The sequence below is a fragment of the Cottoperca gobio genome, chromosome 5 (assembly GCF_900634415.1).
Source record: "Cottoperca gobio chromosome 5, fCotGob3.1, whole genome shotgun sequence".
NCBI lineage: Eukaryota > Metazoa > Chordata > Actinopteri > Perciformes > Bovichtidae > Cottoperca > Cottoperca gobio.
In genome coordinates, this window is record NC_041359.1 from 12,150,577 (window position 1) to 12,174,072 (window position 23,496).

Genomic DNA, 23,496 nt, shown 5'->3' on the forward strand with positions numbered 1-23,496 from the left:
GTTGAAGAAATTCCCTCAAGGCATTCCTGAGATATCGTGTTCAAGAGAATGGGATATAAGGACGGACAACCCGCGAAAACACAATACCTCAGGCCATGGCTGTCACTAGCATGAAGGCATAAAAAGACACAATGAGAATTTTTTTTATTTTAATAGTGAATATGAACCTCTGGTGTAATGCTATGGTGGACTTTTTGTAAGATTGTTATTTGTTTTAGCAATTTACTGCACTATTAGAAAGAGGTACAGACAAAGATGTCTCAGGCTACACTTGATGTGTCTTTGGCACCAGACACCAGTACCCCCCCCCTCCCTGTTACTGTTATAAACCTATAGCAGTAATATAGGACCCACAGGGATGCAACACATCTCACACTATGCCTGTAGTTCCAGGCCACCTCTTTGCTGACAGAAAGTGTGTGTTTTGGCTGTTTGTCCATGTTTGCGGAAGCCAGTCTAAATTGGCTGGTGAGCTATGAGGTGAGACACGTCCTGGAAGGATTAACACCCGGTGGCTAGGCTAACACTGCCACTAACTAAAAGAGGTCAGGACAACGAAGGCCATTCCCTTTTGCGTGGTCGTCTGATTATTGTCCCTCGTTTTCTGAGAGTAACAGGAGACAGTGTCAACTTGGTTCTCAAATAACTGTAGCCTACTATACTCGGTCCATTCATGCACAGGCCTGTCTGATTCCAGCATTGCTAAGAAGGTCAATTGCATCACCCTGTGCAATCATCTTAGAAGTCAGGAGATATGAATGTTTATTTATGTTACATAAAAAACCAAGACTCAACATATTTAGTATCGACCTGGTTGATCAGTCTGAACCTTCAGTCACAACACATGTTTAACAGTGACCTAGTTTTGAGTAAACAACAATCTTTGGCCTAATTCACTTCCCATCTACAACTAGGAGTCATGCAACTTGTTGTCATTGCTTATCATTGGCTCCTAGTAGAAGTGACAGCTGCCTCCAGACTGTCCACACTGCCCCCTCCTCCACCCCCATGGCAGGGGACTTTATGCATGGTGTCATGAAGGGAGACGCGAGTCTGGGATTAGCTCATTAAGACGGACATCTTTGATCCCAGGTTATAATTCCCATTTCCACAGCAACTTGATCATATCCTGGCCTCTTAAGACACACGAGTGCACAAACCCACACAAGGGCGCATACACACACACACACACGCACAAGCGGGCCTTAAAGCCCTAGAGAGCAGGGCCCAACAAAGATGTGAAGTGTAGATGTGCAGCAACAGCTAAACGTCGTGTCAGGTTTCGGGGGCTCGTGCTAAATTTAACCCTGTGATCCTGCAGCAGGCAGAGGGGTTTAAATGCCAGCCTACAGTTGCTCCACACCAGTTGTTCTCCACACATCTTCCACTCATCACAAACTCAGGCCCGGGACGAAGACAGGCACACACACACGTACACTCTGACACACACGCTCCAGGCTCAGGACCGAACACAACGTAGAGTAGAGCAGTCCAAGGGGAAGCAGGAATCTTTGTCCCCTTTCAGACCACATTGTTGTCCAGCATGGAGCTTTTCGAGACCAACCCTTACTTCTTCCCTGACCAGCGTTTCTACGAAGGAGGGGACAATTACTTCCCCTCTCGCCTGCCTGGGGGGTACGACCAATCTGCCTACCAAGATAGGAACTCCATGATGGGCTTGTGTGGGAGTCTGTCTGGAGGTGTTGGAGTTGGGGTGAATGGAACAGAGGACAAAGACTCTCCATCCAGCATGTCACCTCACTCCGAGCCCCACTGCCCGGGTCAGTGCCTGCCCTGGGCCTGTAAGCTGTGCAAAAGGAAGACGGTTACCATGGACCGTCGGAGAGCAGCCACAATGAGGGAGAAGAGGCGTCTGAAGAAGGTGAACGAGGCGTTTGATGCTCTAAAGAGGAGCACCCTGATGAACCCAAACCAGAGGCTGCCCAAGGTGGAGATCTTGCGGAGTGCCATCCAGTATATCGAAAGACTGCAAGCTCTGGTGTCTTCCCTCAACCAGCAGGACACTGAGACGGGACAGCAGGGACTGCACTACCGACCCAGCACGGCCCAACCCAGAGTGAGTAGGACAGAGGAGGGATGATTAGAAGCAGAAGGTCACATATTCAACACTGAGCCAAAAAGAAAACCGAAAGACAGATAGGGAAAATACATAATGAGGCAGAAGATTTTAAGATGAAATGTGAAGTAGAGGAAGTGATACACAACACAAACAAATATTGGAGAAATGGTCAATGTAAAACTGTGCGACTTTGACGAACTGATGCAGCTTAAAGCCTGCTTCAGAATTGATCACTTTGGCCACATTTTAAGGTTTGGGGGTGACAGGCCGGTGTTTCCATCTATGTATTTATGCAGAGAATAAACAAATATACTTCCTGTCATTGTTTTCCAGTAATTTAAAGTTTTTAAGATTAGAATACAGTTGCAATGTCTCAGACTATAGTATAGTTTTGCTTATTTGAAGGTTCAGAGGCAACGATAACAACCTTATCAGACAGGTTTCTGTCAAATGGTTTGATCTATTTTATATTCAGCTGTATTTCTTGATGGAAAAGTCTTGCTTCTGAAATATTGTTTATTATGTACATTTGCATCTGAGGGGTCACAGGCAGGATGCATCGATGGTGTGTGTGCGGTATTATACTGCACCGTAGTGTGTGCTATGTGTCTGTGTGGGACGGGGTGTGCCGTGTCATAACACAGAGTGACTGACAGCAACTTCTGTTTGTGCATCTCCATGGTAACAGGTGTCGTCCAGTGAGCCCAGTTCAGGCAGCACCTGCTGCAGTAGCCCGGAGTGGAGCAGCACTCCAGAGCAGTGCACACAGAGCTACAGCAGCGAGGGTGAGTACAGTTCACACACTCTCATTAGACAGCACAATCAGATCTGTGCATCCTTTGCTCAGATACTGAATGTGTGACTGGGTCTCTTTGCAGATCTGTTGAGTGCTGCTGACTCTCCAGAGCAGGGGAACATGCGCGCCCTGACCTCCATCGTGGAGAGCATCACTGCAGCAGGCGGAGCTGTGGCCTTTCCTGTGGACATTTCCAAGTAGACCTTCCACACAGCGAACCCATAGGTGCACATAGAGAGCCACAGACAAAAATGACAATTGGCAAAGCAAGCTGATAACTGGTCCAATTTAATTTATTTTTCAGCTCTACTGATCTGAGTGTCTTATGCTAAAAAATTTAAAATAGTGATCTATTTGAATTGTAACTGCTGATCAATGGGTCTGCTAGCAAAACTGAATTCCTCCCGTTCACAATGAGGCCTTATTCCCTTTATTCCCTGCCTTATCCCTCAGTCCAGACCTGTCTGCCAGAGATTCAAGGACTTTACTGCATGAACCCAACACCTAGTTACTAGAGAGAATCTCTGTTAGCCACAGAGGAATGATAACGCCTGGTTTTCTCCTTACTTAATTTAAGTTTTCCTCTTTTCGAAACCTTTCCCTGATCTTTCATTCTTTTTGTGTGTGTTTTTATGCTTAAAAGAACCATGAGTTTATTTGTGGGGCCAATATGTACCATGGCAGTTTTGACCAAGATCTGCTTAATTTAAACTGGTTATGAATGCTAGTGATGTAAATACGTTCCCTTTTTCTACAGAGTGGTTTTGCCATTTTATTTTTTATTTTTTGCTAACTTATTTTTGACTTTTATAACTAAGATTGTTGTGTATTTGTAGATGTTCTAAAAAGTGATATTTTCTGTCCAATTCTTGCAATAAAGACCATTTTCAATACCTTGTTTGTCAGTTTCCTTAAAGTAATAATCTCAAAGTCTGTTAAGTCACTATCTATCGCCGAATGAGGTAACACAATGGTTATTGAGCTCATGGTCCACTGATGAAAGCTCTTGAATGTGCAGTATTATGAATTGGGTGTCTGTGCCGACATTTCAAAAGGCGCACAATTAGTGACCGTTTCCATCACCTAGCAGTGGTTGGTTCTCCAGAGAGGATGGACCTCCCTCTTTACACAGAGATTCCGCAATACTGCCGTAAAGAAAGTCGTCCATTACATATGCTTAGTTTTTTTTACACTGAACCAAACAACGGCGGCATAAAGCCGCTCCAGAGTGTGATTATAGATTGCATGCCGGCATTACTAGAGCAAAAGAGGCATGATGTGTAACACAACAGCGCCTAGTGTGTAGCGTAGTACCATCATCCTGGTTGTCCCTAATAAACAGACGTTGATCAGACTCTTTGAATACCTCTGTGTCCATCATTTTCATACATAACAGCAAGGCGGAATAATAGCTTAACAGTCCCGCCTGCACAACTGCAATTACCACTTAGGTACTACCAAAGAGAACAAAGCAGAGATCTTCGAGATTGTAACTTTAACTTTAACCACCATACTGACATACTTTGACTGTGATAACCCCAAAAGGAACACAACATCCAAAATCTTTAAAAAACAGCTTTACTTATGTCTATATAGTGTCATAAATACAGTTCACTTTTTTAAATAGCCAAATAATAAAATCTTGATTTGTCAGCATTGTTTCACACCTGGAATAAAGACACAGTACTCATAGCTGCCACATAGCACATTACACCTTTTAGACACCTTGGAAAAACTCTAAAATTAACAAAAATAAAAGATTGTACACCCATCCAGCACTTCACTGGTTCATATGCTGTGTTCTCATTGGATGAGGAGTTGGTCAGCCAAGAGTACCGACCGCTCACTGGCACATCTCCATGGCAACTAAATGGGAGGTGACGGGACGGATTAGAAGAGTCCGTCACATTGAGCAGTTTCACATGTTTATCATTGGCTGATGTTGAGCAGCAGTTTGATTTGAGAGAAAGTAAGGAATCAACAGAGAGGAGCTACAGTGGTCACACTACCCATCCACAGAGAAAAGTCATGGTCACACGGCTGGGGTCGGCCTTTCACACACAAGTCTCGAGCAGAGAGACTTGTTTGCTCACTCACACACACACACACACACACACACTCTTCATATTAAAGGATTCTCTCTATTCTAGGCTACATAGTGTCATACTGAAGGCGAGAGAGGCAAAAAGAGGAGAGGTAACAGCTACATAGTGTCAAAAGAGGAGGAGGAGGAGGAGGAGGGAAAAGGAAAGAACAGGAGAAGAAGAGGCAAAGAGAGAAGTCTGAAATTGGACCCATGAACCTGTGAAGAGTCCTTGTAGAAACACACCCCCTCCTTAGTGAGACCCTCCCACTAACGATTCACACACTTACAGCATACAGCAAAAGACACACAAAGGTCCGACACGGAGAGAAAGAGAAAGAAAGAGAGAGAGAGAACAGTCACTATCGAATACAGGGCATTGGGTTTCATACAGCAATTATATATTATTTTCCATATATATTTCCAATATATATATATATAATATTTCTATAAAAAACATAAGTCATCCATTTTATGTACAGAGACGATAAATGAGTAATACCTTGCATAACCGGTAGAGGGGCAATGTGCAGTGGGATCTGCCATTTATACAAGTATTCAGTATTCCCAAGTCCAAATCAACGACTTGTCACCATCCTTTTATATCTTTTTTTACAATAACCAACTTTTGTGTTGCCTTGGAGGCGATGACACTGGAAGATTGGTTTGGACTTGGCCATGTTGAGAGATTAGAACCAGGACAAGAACCCACAGCTGAGACCAGGGGAGCAGGAGCACAACACCACAACAACAAGGCTACTGGGAGCACTGGGGTAAACTGGGAGAGACAGGGACGAGTCTCCTTTACAGCAGCGAGCGCAGCCGATGAGCACTCTCAAGAGTTCAAAGGTCAGAGTTGGCCTCTGTATTGCACGTGTCCGAAGGAGAGGTGAGAGGTGAAAGATGGGAGGTGAGGCCGGGCAACAAAGGGGATGAAGACCCTTCCCCAGTGGCACCCTGGACTCCCTCTCCAGATTTGGCATATCACTCTCAAAAGGCCGCAAGCATGTGTCCGTATAGGTAATGAGAATGCACTGGAAGACAGAAAAAAAGACAAGGAAAGTGAGAAAGGATGTGAGAGTCTTTGCTTTGACATGTACAGTACAAGCAGGTATAACAATTGGTGGAAATGGTGGATAAATTAAATTGGTGGAAGCCCATGAATGCCAGAAAAATCAATATCTTAAAATTAAACCAATCTCATAGCAACAATCAATAACATGTATTTGCAGGGATGGAAGACAACCTGAAACAACACAACTAACGATCATTTTCATTATCAATTAATATGCAGAAAATCTTCTCGGTTAATCGGTTAATCTTTTTGTCTACAAAATGTCAAATAATTGTAAGAAATATCTGTTATAACTTTCCACAGTCCAACATGATGTCTTTAAATGTCTTGTTTGTCTTGTTTAGTCCAAAACCAAAAGATATTCAAATTTACTCTCATAGTAAAGCTTCAAATCTTCACGTTTGATAAATGTTTGGGATTTTTAATTGAAAAATAAATAAATTAGATAATCAAAATAGATTAAATTGACTAATCATTGCAGGTCTAATACCATGTAACATTAAAAACACGGCACCTGTTAATTAATAGTGGAATATATTAACCAAAAACTAGGGCTGAGCAATAATTCAGTATTATTGTCAATAGACTTTAAGCTAAACTATACCTCGTATAATCATATCATTATCATTGTACACAATGTTGTTGTGTAAATTAAGGATTCCAAGAAGAAGATACACACATCTCTACGTTAGCCTGGTTCTGTCAAGTTAGTGCCACATTCCTGCCTCATGCCACACAGCTGGGCATTGCTGGTTAAAAGCACACTAACCTGTAAGTTCAGCACTTTCAGGTAGTGTTTTGTTAGCTTACCTGTTAGCACTAGCGCTCCTGTTAGTAAGCAGAGAGAAGTTAGCATGAATAGGTCCGCACGGCCGAGGGGTCGAGTCTTGGGGTCGCCGGGGGAGGAGCTTGAGTGGACGTGGCACAGAGGGGTTTGGGCGCAGCAGGATAGAGAGGACACAGCATGCAGTTAGTCAGTCAGGACAAGCAGAAAGAAGCACATAGATACATAGAAAAATACATGAGGTAGAGCAGTTTGGTTAGTATCGTAACAAACCTTCAGGCTGGAGATGTTTCTTGGACATTAAATTAACAGAGGGCGGCATGGACATGGAGGGCATGCGGAAGCCAGCAGGCAGTGTTTCCATGGAGCCCGCCATCATGCCAAGCCCCACCCCTCCCTCACGTGCCCGAAACCTCTTGCGCCACGATGGAGAGCGTCGAAAAGACTTGTCATCCCCACTCTACAGGGACAGGGAGAAAAGCGATGTCATTCTGCCCTTTTTCAATAATATTTGATTAAAGCAGCAGCTTGACAGGTCACCTCCTCTAGTCGACGGTCGGTCCCCAAGGCTAACAGGTTGTTGAACTCCCTCTCCAGAACCTGCCGGGCCTGAAAAACAGCACACACAATCTCTGTGAGCAGGAAACACATTGATGCTGTGAGTTTACCAAAGAGGGTCAGAAATGAGCAGGAGCTAATGGCAAAATGTCAATAAAAGCTTTGAAATATCTCCAATAAACAGGAGAAGCTTCATGTTTTTTCACCTGTAAATATGAAATCCTGGGCGAGTAATCTGTACTGAAGCCTGTGACTGGGAAATTCTTTCAAGTGAATTCTGAGCAACAGAGGCTTTTTGATTAGAGAACAACTGATACAAAATCTGAGGCAGAAGTAAATGTTGGCAGCATGTGGCCAGCACTGGAAGGAAATGCTGACAGCACACAAACCGCCGCGTCACCGAAAAGTAAATCAACCAATCTCATAAAAACAACTGTGACTGTTGGAAGATGGACTGGTTGCTGAAAGGCCCAAAGGCCTGTCAGCAGCTTACAGTGCTGGGAATGAAAGTGTTGAATGTGTAGCACGTTACAGAGTGCTGCAGCAATGAGTCCTAAAACCAGAAATGAGTTAGCACTTTTGCACTTCCGTCTCAAAGTCAATGGGTTTTTGGTTAGATGCCTGAAATAAGGTCTGTGGTTAACACAAACTTAAAAGATTTAAACGTTTTGTTCTGCAACATAAAATACGTCAGTAAACACCCCACTTGTGAAGTTTTTATATATTTTACATTACATTAAGACTGCCCACAAAATGGACCATAATACTGAATCATACAATACTTGATATTTTTCTCCCAATCAAGTCAGTTCAATCACTGCATGTTGAATGTAAACAGTTCTCCTCCATAACCACCTGTGTGTTCTGCATAGGGATCTGCAGGATGAGCGCGAGGCTGCTGTAGTCGAAGGTCTCGTCCAGAGAGAGGAGAGCTCCGTGGATGCCGCTCTCCAACAGGTTGCCGTTATACTCCCTCAAACCAATGGACAGGACCCAATGGATCACCTGCTCATTGGTCCACACCAACACATCTAAAGTAAAAGAGAGCGGCTCAGACTCAAGGTACTGTAGCATGATGTCATAAAGAATGTCAGCACACATCATTACCAGCAAATAAGAGCAACTTGATTTAGAGTAAGAGAGTTAGAGAGAGAGAGAGAGAGAGAGAGAGAGAGAGAGAGAGAGAGAGAGAGATAAAGAGATAATGTGCATGTCCACATAGTGTCAACTCACTGGCACACTCCCTTTGTTCATTTAAAGCACAGCTGTCAGCCAGCTTTCCAAGTTGGAACAGGCGGTGTTTGTGCATGTATGTGTGTGTGGGTGTATGTATGTGTGTGTGTGCGTAAACAGGGCAGGACTATGATTTTAGATGACAGCTGAGTCAAGTTCATGTGTAGAACTCAAGGTCAAAAGGGCGAGAAGGCTGGATAGATCTAAGTGTGTGTGTGTGTGGACTACTCTCGGTATGTGGAGCTTTGGATCATAAGATTGTAGGCTTGCTTCAGCTGGCGTTTTGACAGTCTGAGGTGCAGCTGTTTAAATGCTCAGGCAATGTTGACAATATCAGGCAATACCACTAGGTGGTACTCTGGCCCCGATGAGGCTGATGTGTGCATTCTTGTACACTAGTGTTTGAACATGTGTATGTGCGTGCTTGTTTTTTTTTTTGTCACTGTGTATGCATCAGGGTGTTTGTAAAGTGTACCTTTCATTTCGTGTTGGCTGTCCTCTCTCCGGCGCTCCAGGTCTTTCCTGTCATAATTGAGTCTCTTCAAGCACATAATCCCATACTGCAGACTAGCCCTGGTACACACACACACACACACACACACACACACACACACACACACACACACACACACACACACACACACACACACACACACACACACACAAATTAGCCTTCTCATCTCCATTGCTAATGTGTCCAGTAAGCAGATGAAAGGGGAGGCTGATCAAACAGCAGCTCAGCTACAGACCTATGGAAGCTGTCCACCATCTTGAGGTGGCTCCTCAGGTCCTTCTTGGTCAGGTGATCCAGCATGCGTGCGTCCACTAGACACTCCATGAAGTAGGAGCGGTACTGAGGCAGACCGAGGCTGGGCAGCCACTCGTTCCCTATCCACTCATGATTCATGTCGCCATATGCCAGAGTCTAGAGGGAGAGAAGTACATAATGCTACCAATTTGTGCAACAAAAAAGTCTCTCTGTTTCAGGATTATATAATGTACATGTGTACATGAATGTGAGAATCTTGTATGGGAAAAAAACCAATATGCTTTGGTGCCAAAAGCTACTCAAGGGGTAAAACTAATTAAATCTGCCATTTTGTGTAATTAAATACTGAATACATGTATACCCGGGCCCTGGTAGAGACCTTTTATACAGCAGCCATATTGACATGAAATAGCAGGTAAACACAGGATTGATTAATATAATAATAAAGTTTCTCTTAAATGCACAATTGCAGCAGCCTGACTCCGTTTGAGCTGGATGGAATCTTAATTAGTATCATTTTTAACACCTGTGTATTATTAGATATACCTCTCCACGCTAAGAAGAGCCAAAACGTCTGCTGTGAAAAACAAATGTGTTAATTTATCTCAAGAGCTAAAATATGTTCCTAGGGTTTTCTGTACTTCAGGATAAATGAGCACTACTGTACAGGAAAGTAAGAATTTGAGCACCTCATCATTTTAAAGACCTTGTACAGTCACACAGATACTTTCAGTCATTCTCTCTGATTACACCTTTTCTCTGATTGATGTTGGAAGTCAACAAACTCCATGCACCAATATGCCTTTCTCACAACATTTAACCATGTCAGAGTAGGAAAAATAATAATGATGGCTGAATTCCATTTAGATGCTTTGGTTTCAGGGTCGAGGTCAAAATTGCTGCTGCGAAAACGTCCTATTAAAGTGACAAGGGCATTTATTATATGCCAATACACCTTTTTCACAGCAGACATTTTTGATTGTCATAGTAGGAAAAGCACAGGTGTAATTGATGACATTAAAAAAATCACTTAGGTGAGCCAGTTCCAGGGTGGTGGTATTGTGTATGCTGACTCCCTGTCATAGTTTACTGGGACACTTAATGGATCAGCGCCACCATTAATGAAAATAGTTTCACCTGTGTTTTTCCTCTTATGACACGTCAAAAATGTTTACCATGAGAAAGGTCTATCACGCACAGTCTACGCTCACACAGTCCTGAAAAGAGCTCTAATCAAGTAGACTAAGTGAAAGCACCTGTGTGGTTGGACAGTTCACAGATAAAACGTGCAAATTGCTAAGATATGGGATGATTTAATATTTTGCTTGCAAATGCAAACAAATATAGAATTTATCTTGATTAAAGGGTCTGTTCACCCAAGTTACAAACATGTTTTTCAACCAAGTTAAACATAACTTAGTGCTTGAAGAATTAAAACTATTCTTTTTTCCTTACAGAACATTTTTTGCTTCCTGCCAAATATTCTGTGTCCTACTTTCCCAATTGCTGTGTACAGAGCATAATATTGACTGATAATTGGCTGCCCTCTCTTATTCAAATAACACGTATGAGTGTGCGTGTGAGTGAAGACCGAGGGCACGGTGTGTGGACAGATGTTAGCAGATCAGTGACCTCACCTGTGCCCAGCTGCCCTCCTCATTGTCCTGAGTGGCAGCATGGTTAGAGACAATAAACAAGGTCAGAGAGACAGGGGATAACTAAAGACACAATGTTACACATTCAGAAATACACACACACAAAGCTCTTCTGACTCTTTACTCTGCAGTTGACCTTCATAACACATCTCCAACACTCATATCATTAATTGATCGGATACAACAGTTAAATCCGACACCCACATACAAATACCAGCACGAGCACAACAATGCGTTAGTGTATGATGTCGTGTGTATTTAAAGGGGTCTTTCGGGAGATGACATATGTGTGTCACGGTGGGGACAGTGTGAGTGTGAGAGAGTGTTGGGGGGGAGGGGAGCACCCAGATGGTACTGACCGCTTTAGTGGAGGAAGCCAGGTTCTCCATCTCTTCATGAGTCACCCACACATTTCCGGAGGACTGCTCAGAGGACGAAAACACACACCCGAACAGACACATGCATACAAAAACACGCATTCACACACAAAAACACACTCATGTGTTTATTTTCACACATACCGACCCCCATGAGCACACACACACACACACACACACACACACACACACACACACAAACATGCTCACGCGCGCACACACACACACACACGCACACATACAAACATGCTCACGCGCACACACACACACACACACACACACACACACACACACACACACACACACACACACACACACACAGACAAACATTGTGTTGAGTGATGCCAAGGGAGGGAGTGTATTTCAGGCAGGTAGCTTGTAGCTATATGTGGCACTATCTGTTTTCCCACAGAACCACATGCAATGTATGACAGCGGAAAAGGACAAGTCTGTGGTGTGAACAAAAAAAAAGCAATGAGTGAGGAGTCATCACCCCAGGGTGCAGAGTGAGGGTTGAGCTAACAATGGAGGAGATTTTGAGTGTTTTGTGTAGGGTAATGCGTTCATATCCACAATCCTTGGATTACATTTTTTGTGTATGTTCATGTGCTCATTTATGTATTTGTTATTTGTGTATTCACATGAGTTTGTATTAGTTTACCGTTCTGGAGGTAAGCGGTGCAGATGGGCTGGTGAGGGAAACCATTTCCTGGATGGCCAAGCGCAGTTTGAGTCGGTGCAGAGGGTTGCTGATGCCAATCTCCCTCTGAATCTCTGTGTCGGACAGAGCCGACATGATGGCTCCGCTCTTCACGTTGGCACGACAGGCTGCCACATACCACGCTGGCATACCCACCCACAGCTGGTGAGAGTCATCAAGATATTCAACGTCACCAACATTGTCGCCCATAAAAGGTCAGATAGAAGGGGTCATGGCTGTATTTATTATTCTATTGGATGTAGTAGCAGCCTGACATAAAGACAGCAAGATAGTGGGAAGATATAAAAGTAGATTAGGGTAATACCTCTAGCCAGGAGACGACAGTAGGGCCGTCCCAATGGGCAAATGGCAAGCCTCTTTTCCTGGCGTCTTCCAGAAGCTCGTGTCTAACAAGTGAATTAAAAATGGACAAAAAAAGAAAGAAGGAAATGAGAACTACCACAGAAAAGGTTTAGAGAACATAATTAAATGAACAGGTACAACAGAAAAACACACAAATTCAGAGAAGAAAGGATGCTTTTACTTTTTCTTCATCCTGCGATCCCTCTCAGCCTGCGTGCCCAGTTTTCCCAGAGTCATAGTGTCACCAATGCCCATGTCAAAGTCTGGAATACAGACTTAATATAGAAAGGGTTATTTATTAGTAACTCTTAAAAAAACATCTCACACATGAGTGTTGGATATAGTATGTAGTCCGCAGGTTACCTGTTAAGGCCGGTAGAGGCTGTCCATCCCTGCAGACAGTCTGCTCCATTCGACCCTTCTCCTTCTTCCCAAACAATCGGCCAATAGATGACTTGATGCCTTTCTTCGGCTTGCTACAAACATTTAAAGCGGAGAAAATTGAGTCACGCTAAACTTGTTGTTTAAAAGTTGAAGTAAAACAATCTGACAGCAAGTCTGTGTCTACTGATGCTGATTTATCATACTGTGGTACCTGTGTGTGTATGTGTGTGTGTGTGTGTGTGTGTGTGTGTGTGTGTGTGTGTGTGTGTGTGTGTGCACGTGTGTTTACCCTCGGCCGTCCTCGAGACTGCCTGTGAACTGGGCAAAATTGGTTTCTAGACGTAAACTGCGGGGGGACGATGGAGGCGATGTCTCACACTTGATAGTAGCTTTGTCCACTTCCACCGGAGACTTCAAGGGTCACAAAAGAAACTCAGCTCAGTCACAAAAGCCACAGTTGGTACAAAAAGAACAGTGTCATTTTAGTTATGTTTGCAAACCTACCGCTACTTTCCTGCGGTGTTTCCTCAAGTCGCTTGGCTATCAAACAACACAAAACACAGTTACAGATACAGCTTTTTACAATGACTGCTGTATGACATGTAGAGAGTGTGTGTTCTCTGACCAGAGTCATGATGCCTAGATGGTGGCTGGCGTTGCGCGAGTGGTGTTTAGGTGTGGAGTGGCCGCTGGTGGGCGGGGAGGAGGACGATGCCAGGGACTGGGCAGTGGCGGAGGTGGGCAGCGCTCGGGGTCGAAGCGTCACGTTGAGTCCGTCCATGCTGCCGCTGTTCACGCGAGACTCAATCTCGTCAGAGCGGAGGTCTGCTGACTCTCTCTCCACCTGGATCATCCTGCAAACACACATGCACAGTGTTTTTCTTTTTAACACAGAACTTCCCATCACTTAATTAACAACACACACCTTTTAATAATAAATGTAACTCAGTACAAAAGTCCTAAAGGCTTAAAATAAAATCACTAAGTTTGTGTATTGTTCTCCAATTGCTAAATTGCAGCATGCATCTTGTCTGGAGCATTGAGATAAAGTTATTCATCCTATTTTATTTGTGTTTTTGGATGTATCTTATAATTGTTATTATTGTCATAAATGTTTATTTAACTTTAATTTGAACCTTTTTGCATCGGAAATGAGGGAGGGTTGGGTGGGAGAAAATACCAAAACATGTGGGGACAATCATTTACATTTGCGATGTATTTGTATTTTCTGTACACTTAATGTTCCTTCTATTAAAATATTATTAGTTAGTTATTACTTAGGTTGGATTTCTCATTTGTTCTACAAGTAGGAGTTGTATTTTTTATTGTCTCAATGAATCTGGGAAATAATTATCATTCATTAATTCATCATTTACAATTGTATGTGTACTCTGTATTATTATACATTATAAAGAATTACAATTTGTAGCACAGATTTCTTTTCCTTTTCTCCAAAGGAGTCTGGCTCGTCTGCAGCATAATCAGCATCTATTTTGCATCTCCTCCCCAGAAGCATATTCTGAGGTGTCACAAAAGGACCATGTTTACTGTAAACTGTAAAAAACAGCGTCCTCTTCCAGCAGGAAACAGAACTGAAGAGTGAAGAATCTTACCGACATGTTATTATCTCTATCTAACGCCACTATCAGTTGTTGTGCATCCTGTCTGGCCACCGGCCTTCATGCATTGCATTAACCAGATGAAGCAGCAGCATCTTTAGTTTGCTGTAGAATCAAAATGTCCCATTGTAATTATTGTTTGTATTATCTTGAATACTTTGTTCTCCTTTTATCTGTATCCTGTTACTCACTGCTGCACTGACCCACTTTCCCCATGGGGATCATGAAACTGCCATGTGCTGTAATCTAATGTGCCTGTGCTTTGTCACCTTATCTCTTCATTGATAGCGTCGAGCTGCTCCTGCAGCATGAGAGCGAGAGTCTGAGCGTCAGATTGCCCGCTGGGGGAAAGCAGGGTCGAGCTGACGTCATCATCCAGGTCTGACTCTGCCTCGATGTCGCTGCCGAGGAGGTGGCTGACGCTCCCACGCAGAGATGGGTAGTCCTGTTCAAACACAGCGCACACCTGCAAACGACAAACACACGTCAGCTTTAACGTATGTAGACGCAGTCCACGTGTTGAATACAACGCACAGAACATTAATCATGAGTAAATGTACCTAAATAATGCATACATGTATAAATACAACATGACACTTGTGGAAGTATGTGGCCGGTTATGAGAAGAAATGGATGAACAGGGAACTTACATCAGACAGCATGTCCATAGCAGCAGGTGACAGAAAGACAGAGAGACTGAGAGGTTAGTAGAGAATGGCACGTTAGGTAGCCAGGCACTGACTCTTATTAGCAAAGCAGACATGAACTTGGATAAAGCACTGGTAAGGAGCTGCATGTGGTTAGAAGAATAGTTGACACATGATCTTGTGATCTGTAAATTGGCCATCCTGCTTAGTGTATGTGTATGTGAGGATTTGCGGCGTTGTTTCGGCCTGATAAAGACATCTTTAACACCTTGTTTGGGTCGTCTCGTAGCGCTGACATTCTGCCCTTCTGTGCCCGCCTGATCACAGTTGTGCTGTAGTGGCCATCTTGGCCCTCCACCACAGAGAAGCGAAGGTCGCTGGCGCTACCCAGGTGAGACCTGAGATATACACACAACAGCTTTCCATCAATAATGTACATAGGGGCATGTTTCATGGTGTGTGTATTAGAGAGCATGCGTGGAGGAGGTGCACATTGTGTCTGTGTGTACCGAGAGTGACTTCCATCTCCAAACGCCCCACTGCGGCGTTTCAAGTGGTCGATCTCATTTCTCAACTTCTCAATCTCTCCAATCAGCCGTTCCTGAGGGAGAGAGGGTCATTATGGGCACTGTATTCAGATTGCATACTTAAAGTGTAACATTCCCACCAGGTCTGAGCCTAACTCCACTCACTGCATAATTTGGAAGAATGCTAAAAAGTGGGAACGGGGCTGAGGCAGGAGTTGCTCAGTGACATCACCTTGTCTCTGATTAAAAGGTGGTACCATTCTCTTTTTAAAATATGAATTTCATGACGTAGATACGCATGTTTAGCCATTTTCAATCCATGAAATGCAGATTTTTTCATACATTTGGTAAGAAATGTCAATTAGTTTACAGCTCAAAAACACGTTTAAGTGTGCAGTGCCTCTTTAAGTAAAAGACGCAATACCTACTCTATACTCTATACCCAATTACAAGTAAAAGTAGAGAGTAAAAGTCAAGCATTTAAAAATTAAGGTACAGAAGTGTTATCAATATGTAACGTTCAAGTACCCCAAAACTGTATGTTTGTGCAGCACTTGAGCAAATGTACTCAGTAACATTCCACTGCTGATATGGGGGCCTGCACGTTTGAAGTGAGGAGACAACAGTTTTCAGGGGTTGATTTCAGTCATACTGACCCTGGTGTGGTGAAATTCTTCAAGCTGTTTCTGGCAGTTTTCGAGGTCCTGGATGAGGGAGTTCTAGACAAAAGATATCATGAAACTGTGTCAAAACAAATCTCTGTCTAAGTAGAACATGTGCTACACTGTATATTCATTTGTTCTGTGAGGCGATAACAACAGCAATACGAGCTGCTGCTTCTATGAATGCGTGTGTACAGGCCTTGCCTTGTCCTCCAGGGCAGCCATGCGTTCTTTCAAATGGAGCTGCAGTCTTTCATTGGACTCGGTGAGCAGACGATCCACGGTGTCAGACAAACGCTTGTTGTGCTCCTCATTCATTTTCTCTCTCTGACGAGCCTGGAGAGAGAACCAGACAGGGGGGCGGAATGACATCATTGAATTTTCTCTTTTTGACACAGACTCCATTTGGGTTTATTTATGCAGCTAATCAAGCATGGATTAAAGGATGAAGTGTGTATTTAGCCCAAGATCACCAGCTGCCAGATATAGGTTCTCTTGGCCAACAATGGATCTCACAGCCAGAATGATTTAATTACAGTCATTTACGTGACAATGGAAAATGGTTAAACGCCTTCTCTTACATGGGAAATGCTGTGCTTGAATATGTTTCTACGGTAATTTCATTAAATGAACACACACAAACACAAATCTGCATCTTCAGAGAGCTCCTTTAACTAAACATAGTCATGAGATTGCACAGAAAGAGAGAGAAATATTAGCCTAGCATGAATTATTCAGTCTAAAGATAGCAGCCAATCATTCTTATAGAGAGAGGGGGGGGGGGGGAGCAAGATATGTGGATTTGGTTCAAAATCATGCAACAATGCACCAGCAAAATGAAGAGCTCTTCATATGTGCGTCTGTCCTGTGTGTTTGTGTATGTTGCGTGTATGCATGAGGGAGCACCGAGCAATGAGTCAAGGCATCCACACACACACACACACACACACACACACACACACACACACACACACACACACACACACACACACACACACACACACACACACACACACACACACACACACAGAACAAAGTGAGAGGTCAGAGGAACCCTGCAGGGCTGGTGCACACACACTCACACACACAAATATGCTCACACACCCTTCCTAGCTCTTGGTTCTTCTCCTCCAGTTGTGACTCCAGCTGTCTGAGCCGCTCCTCCACGTTGCCATGGCGCTCCTCAGCCTGCAGGGGGAGACACTTACATGTAAGTACAACTGGCTCTATAAGTTCTGTAACTGTGCTCAATGTCCATCTGCTTCTATGTTCTGTATATTTGAATTTCTAATAATCCTTTTATTGCATCAGCATCGTAAAGCTGTGTGTTGGTGTGTGTGTGTGTGTGTGTGTGTGTGTGTGTGTGTGTGTGTGTGTGTGTGTGTGTATTACCTTGGATAGAGCAGCCACTCTTTGTGCCAGTTCAGCTTCCACCTCTGGCAGTGTCTCAGCCTTCCTCATGGTCTGAGCCAGCCTCTGCTCTGCCATCTCCAGCATCTCCTGCAGCTGACGCACCTTCTCCTCGCTCTGACACACGCATACACACAAACACACACACATGCAAAGAAAGAAGAGGGACATTAGTGCTATCACAAGAGAGGTGAAATCAGTGCAGTGCAGCCAGCGAGTAGCAAGGGCACGAGGTAGGGCACAAATGGAGGATGTTTGTGGTATTCCCCATGTGGAGCTGAACTCAGAGTAACCCTGAACTACACATGAACCTTTCAGTAGGACGCTCGCTCACACACGGACTATAATATTCTTCAATGCCTTGTATACATTGTCAAACATGAAAACTGAAATAATAAAATGTAGAAAGAGAGCACATTTGCCTGAATCCATAACTCACATGTCACCTAGCAGCGAGACAAATGTGCCATTTTTGTTGTCACTTAACAACACATTAGGATTGTAACACAAGCAAGGAAGCCTGAACATAGCAGAATAATGACACGGCACATTTATAAATATTGATTTAGTCCTTAATGTCAGGCTTCATTAACTGATTTGTGACTTGTGCTTAAACCCCTGTCAGGTACCCTGTATAGAATGACGAGTGTTGTTGTGCGTGTTACCTGTCGGTGCAGCGAGTCCTTGGTGGCCAGTTCATTCTCCAGTTTGTCGTTGAGGTCGTGGATGTGTGTGGTCTCTCGCTGAGCAGCCAGGTAGCGTTTCTCTAACGTTGTAATCCTCTCCTCCATATCCTCCCTCTGTGGGTGCAGAGACACAGCAACAACAACAAAAGCAGGAAAATCATGAGAGACAAGCCTACAACAACGTGCCTGGTGAGGCCAAAAGCCATAACCAGTGTATTCATAATTTTACGATTTAATATACATTATCTGTAAAAACCTTCAGAGTATCTTGGATTTTTGCAGTAAGCATAAAATACATGTTCGTATGCTACCATTTTATGACAGGAAATGACTGTATGTCAGTAAAAGTTAATAAAGAGAGCGCAAAGACTTACTTCTAGCTCTTAAACATTTCTTCATTTCCATTTTATATTTTGTGACAATAGTGTCCATCAACAGCACACACAAATGAAAGAAATGCAGCATGTCCACTGACCTAAGCTAAGAAATAATCAATAAATGAGTTTTGTTAGAGGATCATGTGGTCCGTGTCATCACTTCACACCTGTATTATAATCAGACATGCACTAACTGATAATACTTTTAAGTATTCAAATAGTGGTTTTGCTTTACCATCAAGCTATAAACTCCAGTTAAACATCTTGAGGAAACCTCTTTTGAAATGTTTTGCTTTAAAAATAATCTAGTATGTCATTGGTAGTTGCTATAGCTGGTGTGTAAAACGCAATAACACAATATAGTGCACGTTCTGCCGGTTTCACTGAAGTCATAAGAAATCTCAATAGCATATATATTTTAAATAATAATATAATAATGCATTAATATAGAACATGTTTTTTCACACAAAACAGAAGAATGTTGAATGGAATTTTATACCCCGCTGTTCTCGGTGCTTGCTCCCAGAACAAAAGCATGTTTCCTTTGCTCTCACCTCTCTCTGTTCCCTGTGTTGTTTGATTGACAGCTCCTCGCTGCGGCTCAGTTCTCGGCGTGCATTTGTGAGCTCTGCCTCGAGGTCGGCCATGCGACCGCTGAGAGTGGCAGAGTGGTCACGGCTCTGGGCCAGCTCCTTATTGGTCCGATCCAGCAGCTCCTGAAGTTCAGACACCCGGCTGCCATCATCGTGGGTGTCTATGGATCCATTGGGAAGTCTCTGTAAGGTGGACACACAATTAATCGCAATGTATACACATTCTCACACAAAAGGTATTTTAGGACTGAGAAACACACATAGAAATGTGCACACTTTGGGCGGAGGGTAGTGAGAGTTGTTGTAGAACTGATAAAGTTGGATGACCTAGATATAAAAGTGTTGTGTTATGATTTTGAGGGTGGGTTGTGTGAGGTTAGGCTGCCATGTTGTTGTTTTGATGTTGTTTCTCTTCTCTTCACAGCTCAAAGTGCAGTTAATTCCAGGGCCTTAATTAAACAAACCTTCGGGGACACATATTCAGACAGGCAAAACAGTGGGCAGCAAAAGTTAGTAGGACCCCCTCCGCTCCCTCATGTTCCACTTATGCCTGCTCATGAATACCTCATAGAAACATAAAGATACACAGAAACACTGCGGGGGAATTGGGCTCAATGGTCTCAGGCTGTGTAATAAAACACACCTGGTGATTTGTGCAATTGTGCATAATTCCAGTTTGGCCATATAAACTCATTAGATTTACTCCCAGGGACTTTAGGAACAGCATTGTACAGCCCCATGTGACTGACAATGTGTAGCAAACATCAGGTACGACATGCCCCTAAGATCTTGTTTAGGGTTCCTGCTGGAAAAGTACATGTGGTCATAATCATTTTATGGCGTTTTGAATTAATATATCCTCTAATTGAAACATCCGGAGGCAGTGGCTGTCAGCAGGGCAGCGGGTGTCGTAGATAAATGTCCTGACAGAGTTTGTGTTCTGAGACATCTAAGCTACACTCTTCCTCTAATGCTCACACTCTGGCCAATTCTCTCTTCATCTTTTCTCCCTCACTCGTCTCTTTTTTGGTCTCATCCTGTCTTAATGGTAAGTTATTGATTATTCCTTTAATAAAACAATAGTATAGTATATATTGACACTTCTTTAATCTTAAGCCAAAGAAGTAGGAGCCAAAGTAAGTGGATCTTGTGCTGCTCCTGCTCGGCTGCCGGTCCGTTCAGGGGAGGGCGATTTCCATCAAGATACAAACAGGCCCTGCTGTTTAATCACAGGGAGGTTTGTTACTCCCTGTGGATGGACTCAGACACAGTTACATAATGTGTGCTCGTTTCAGGGCTAGACTCAGACCATGGAGGACATGGCTTGAATAAATAGCAAGACAAGTTTTATTTCTATCAGAATTAGTAGAAAGGTAGATGAGTATTCATGCTACATTTAGCTCCCCTAACCTATTGTTAGTATGTGCGTGTGGGAGTAGTTAATGTGCGGAAGAAAGACAGAAATAGGGTGCAAAGACAGCGACTGACAGCCAGATATTATGGGCTGACATAAGATAAAGCACAGAGCAGAAAAACAATCACACAGCCAGGAAGACCTTCCATGTAGGTTTGGATCCATCTGTTCGCTCCATTGAGTCACCATCCTTCCTTTGTCTCACCATGTTCAACTGCAATGTAGATTAAAAACGGAAAAAAAGAACAATGAACAAACTCACATTTACTATCTTTTCTTTTCCCTCAGCGAATCCAAGAACAAAACTTAAAGGGAAGACTGGCTCTCAGGCTGCCAGCAGGCTTCAGACAACATGCCCTACCATATTTCACATAACTAAAAATAAGAATTATACTCAGAATAAAGGAGGGAGGGGCTGTTTCAATGGGGGTCTGCTCCTCTTAGAAAACTGTGTGATCAGTGGCAGCTTTGACTTTAAATCTTACATAACCCACTAGGATTCTGTTTTAACTGAGCCGGCTGTGAATATTAAACATCATTTATTTTATCTTTAAAATGATGTCTTTAATGAGAATTTTAAAAAGAAGAGTACAGAAGGAGAGTTTCTGTCTGTGCATGTGGGTGCTTTGTGTCACACAGCGTGACACTTGAAGCATATATTAGATCAGACTGGAGGCTTCAACAGATGTCTGCAAGGGAATGAACAGATGTTTCTCTTACCAATAACCACACGCGGTCACATACACACACACGTTCACATTCACACACCTCACCTCTTGTGTGTTAGTTGCTAGCTGTCCCTCCAGAGTGGACACCTTCTCCAGAGCCACCCGAAGCCTTTCACGTACCTGACAAACGCAGCGAGGACACGAACATCAAGACAGAAAGTCGAGGACACACACACGCTTATGTAGAAGCACAATCCTGGGTATAATTTAGAAACACAGAGAATTTGTAACTGGAAATAGAGAGCGTCGTACAATTCACGTCTTAATTAGCTTTGCTAGTTTTAGGGCTGTCAGACTTTCCCTATACTATTATCACGGGCAAAATAATTCAAAATAACGATGTTATCGCTATATTGATAGAAGGTTTGAAAAATGCATTAATAATAATATAGCTGTCAGTCAAATTCATCTTTAATTTTGTTTATTGTGTGTTTTGTCTCTTTTTTGGAGAATAAATGATAACCAGTGTGGGGAGGTGGAGAGAAAGCATGCAAAAAGTGAATGTTTATGGTGAACATCATATCAATATGAAAAGAAATTAATAGCATGGTTATCGTCCATACCGGTATATCACAACACCCCGATATAGCATATAGTATTGTGTACTGGAAATAGGGCCCATCAACTGAACAAAGGAGCATTTTTATTCATTTTAATTCCCCATGTTAAATATGTATATTATTATATTTTATTGGAACTTCTCCCTGATTTTTCATCTGCTCCCATTGTGCTACTGTTTGCTGTTAATGTAAACTCAACACCCTCCATCTGTTTCACAGTAAAAGCCTTTCAGCAAAAATCTCTTCCCATCAAAGGATAACTTTTGCTCTTACAGCTTAACAATAAGAAAACAAACAGAAAACCAAATTGATCATAATTAATTAGTGAGGGAGGACAGCAATTATGTTGAAAAGACCAGGAGCGACTGTATGACAGGACTGATGGAAATGTCCTGAAGACACAAAATTATGCAATTTCCCCCATCATTTATTTGTTAGAACAGATCGCAGCTATTATATTTATGTGTGTGTGTGTGTGTGTGTGTGTGTGTGTGTGTGTGTGTGTGTGTGTGTGTGTGTGTGTGTGTCCACCTTTTCATCCAGAGCCTTGTGGTGTTCAAACAGCGACTTCAGGGCTTTGAGGACCTCCACCTCGCTGGACACTCCAGATGGTGGGGGTGCCTGTCTCTTCACCACTGTCATCCTCAAACTGCGTTCGTGACGAGACACCAGACACTCCAGGTGCTCCAACAGCAGCTACAGCGCACACACAAACACACATGAATGAAACATTGTTTGTTTTCATCAGCATCACCACACACGTACACACTCAAACACACACACGTACCCTGGTGTTGTTCCTTTCAGCTTTCAGCTCAGATATTTCCTCCTCTTTCTCCAGCAGCTGCTCCCGGCATATGTTCAGCTCCTTCGTCAGGGTGGCAAACTCCTACACAACACACACACAACACCCATACAGAGGTTAATACTGTATCAGTGATCAACATAATGGGCTCTACTTTCGTGAAACTGAGCACATATGCATCTGTAATCTGAGGGAGCAAACACGTGGGCGTGGCTGACAGGGTTTTGCAATTTTGGTGGCACACTCCTGGTGCAGAGCAGCACAGGATGAGCAAGGTGTTAGTACCTGTAGGAGGAATACTTTATCAGCAGGCTTAAATAATGGTCAGTTCAGGCTGGCTTCTACTAAAAGAAAATGTGTTGTCCGAGGGATGCTGTCTGGGAAAAGCTTTCTGTGCACCTGCGATAAGAGGAGATGACCGAAATGGCACGGACTGTGCTATCTGATCTGCATAAACACAACCTCAGCTGTAGCACTCTGCCCACCTCAGCGCCTGCCTCTGGGTTTTTGGAAGCTATAATATTACGGTAGCAAGTGCAAAAAGAAGTGGCCTAATGGCAGTGTGTCAAAATCACACTTTAGTACAATAAACAATAAAAAAAAAAATCAGG

The 23,496-nt window shown here is 43.2% G+C and overlaps 2 protein-coding genes across 5 annotated transcripts in view; one reads left to right on the forward strand and one right to left on the reverse strand.

Annotated features, from left to right (window-relative positions):
* Positions 1–1,387: 1,387 nt before the first annotated feature.
* myog (myogenin) lies at positions 1,388–3,767 on the forward strand. Its single transcript, XM_029431435.1, has 3 exons — positions 1,388–2,077; positions 2,769–2,865; positions 2,959–3,767. Exons 1-3 carry the CDS (start codon positions 1,544–1,546, stop codon positions 3,075–3,077), a joined length of 750 nt encoding a protein of 249 aa, XP_029287295.1. The 5' UTR covers positions 1,388–1,543; the 3' UTR covers positions 3,078–3,767.
* Positions 3,768–4,437: 670 nt separating this feature from the next.
* Positions 4,438–23,496, reverse strand: part of ppfia4 (PTPRF interacting protein alpha 4) — a 55,779-nt gene continuing 36,720 nt past the window's right edge. For 2 of the 4 annotated variants that reach the window (XM_029431431.1, XM_029431434.1), the window contains 29 exons: positions 22,868–22,969; positions 22,612–22,776; positions 21,566–21,640; positions 20,935–21,006; positions 19,340–19,561; positions 18,388–18,522; positions 17,705–17,839; positions 17,417–17,500; positions 16,517–16,648; positions 16,307–16,369; positions 15,633–15,724; positions 15,392–15,521; positions 14,746–14,921; positions 13,483–13,711; positions 13,362–13,397; positions 13,147–13,268; positions 12,837–12,949; positions 12,655–12,748; positions 12,436–12,517; positions 12,072–12,272; positions 11,393–11,455; positions 11,016–11,042; positions 9,359–9,534; positions 9,085–9,182; positions 8,232–8,407; positions 7,359–7,427; positions 7,092–7,278; positions 6,845–6,942; positions 4,438–5,993 (listed from right to left, as the gene is read on the reverse strand). In XM_029431431.1, coding sequence (XP_029287291.1) covers positions 6,884–6,942; positions 7,092–7,278; positions 7,359–7,427; positions 8,232–8,407; positions 9,085–9,182; positions 9,359–9,534; positions 11,016–11,042; positions 11,393–11,455; positions 12,072–12,272; positions 12,436–12,517; positions 12,655–12,748; positions 12,837–12,949; positions 13,147–13,268; positions 13,362–13,397; positions 13,483–13,711; positions 14,746–14,921; positions 15,392–15,521; positions 15,633–15,724; positions 16,307–16,369; positions 16,517–16,648; positions 17,417–17,500; positions 17,705–17,839; positions 18,388–18,522; positions 19,340–19,561; positions 20,935–21,006; positions 21,566–21,640; positions 22,612–22,776; positions 22,868–22,969 — 3,315 coding nt within the window. In that variant the 3' untranslated portion in view covers positions 4,438–5,993; positions 6,845–6,883. The remainder of the gene's footprint in view (positions 5,994–6,844; positions 6,943–7,091; positions 7,279–7,358; positions 7,428–8,231; positions 8,408–9,084; positions 9,183–9,358; positions 9,535–11,015; positions 11,043–11,392; positions 11,456–12,071; positions 12,273–12,435; positions 12,518–12,654; positions 12,749–12,836; positions 12,950–13,146; positions 13,269–13,361; positions 13,398–13,482; positions 13,712–14,745; positions 14,922–15,391; positions 15,522–15,632; positions 15,725–16,306; positions 16,370–16,516; positions 16,649–17,416; positions 17,501–17,704; positions 17,840–18,387; positions 18,523–19,339; positions 19,562–20,934; positions 21,007–21,565; positions 21,641–22,611; positions 22,777–22,867; positions 22,970–23,496) is intronic. The other 2 variants (XM_029431433.1, XM_029431432.1) reach the window with 2 other exon arrangements.

Excerpts from the sequence above, each read along its gene's own strand:
- myog (XM_029431435.1), top strand. The coding sequence starts at position 1,544 with ATGGAGCTTTTCGAGACCAACCCTTACTTCTTCCCTGACCAGCGTTTC. Across the intron at positions 2,078-2,768 it reads CCAGCACGGCCCAACCCAGA|GTGTCGTCCAGTGAGCCCAG; the intron begins GTGAGTAGGACA and ends CCATGGTAACAG. Across the intron at positions 2,866-2,958 it reads ACAGAGCTACAGCAGCGAGG|ATCTGTTGAGTGCTGCTGAC; the intron begins GTGAGTACAGTT and ends GTCTCTTTGCAG.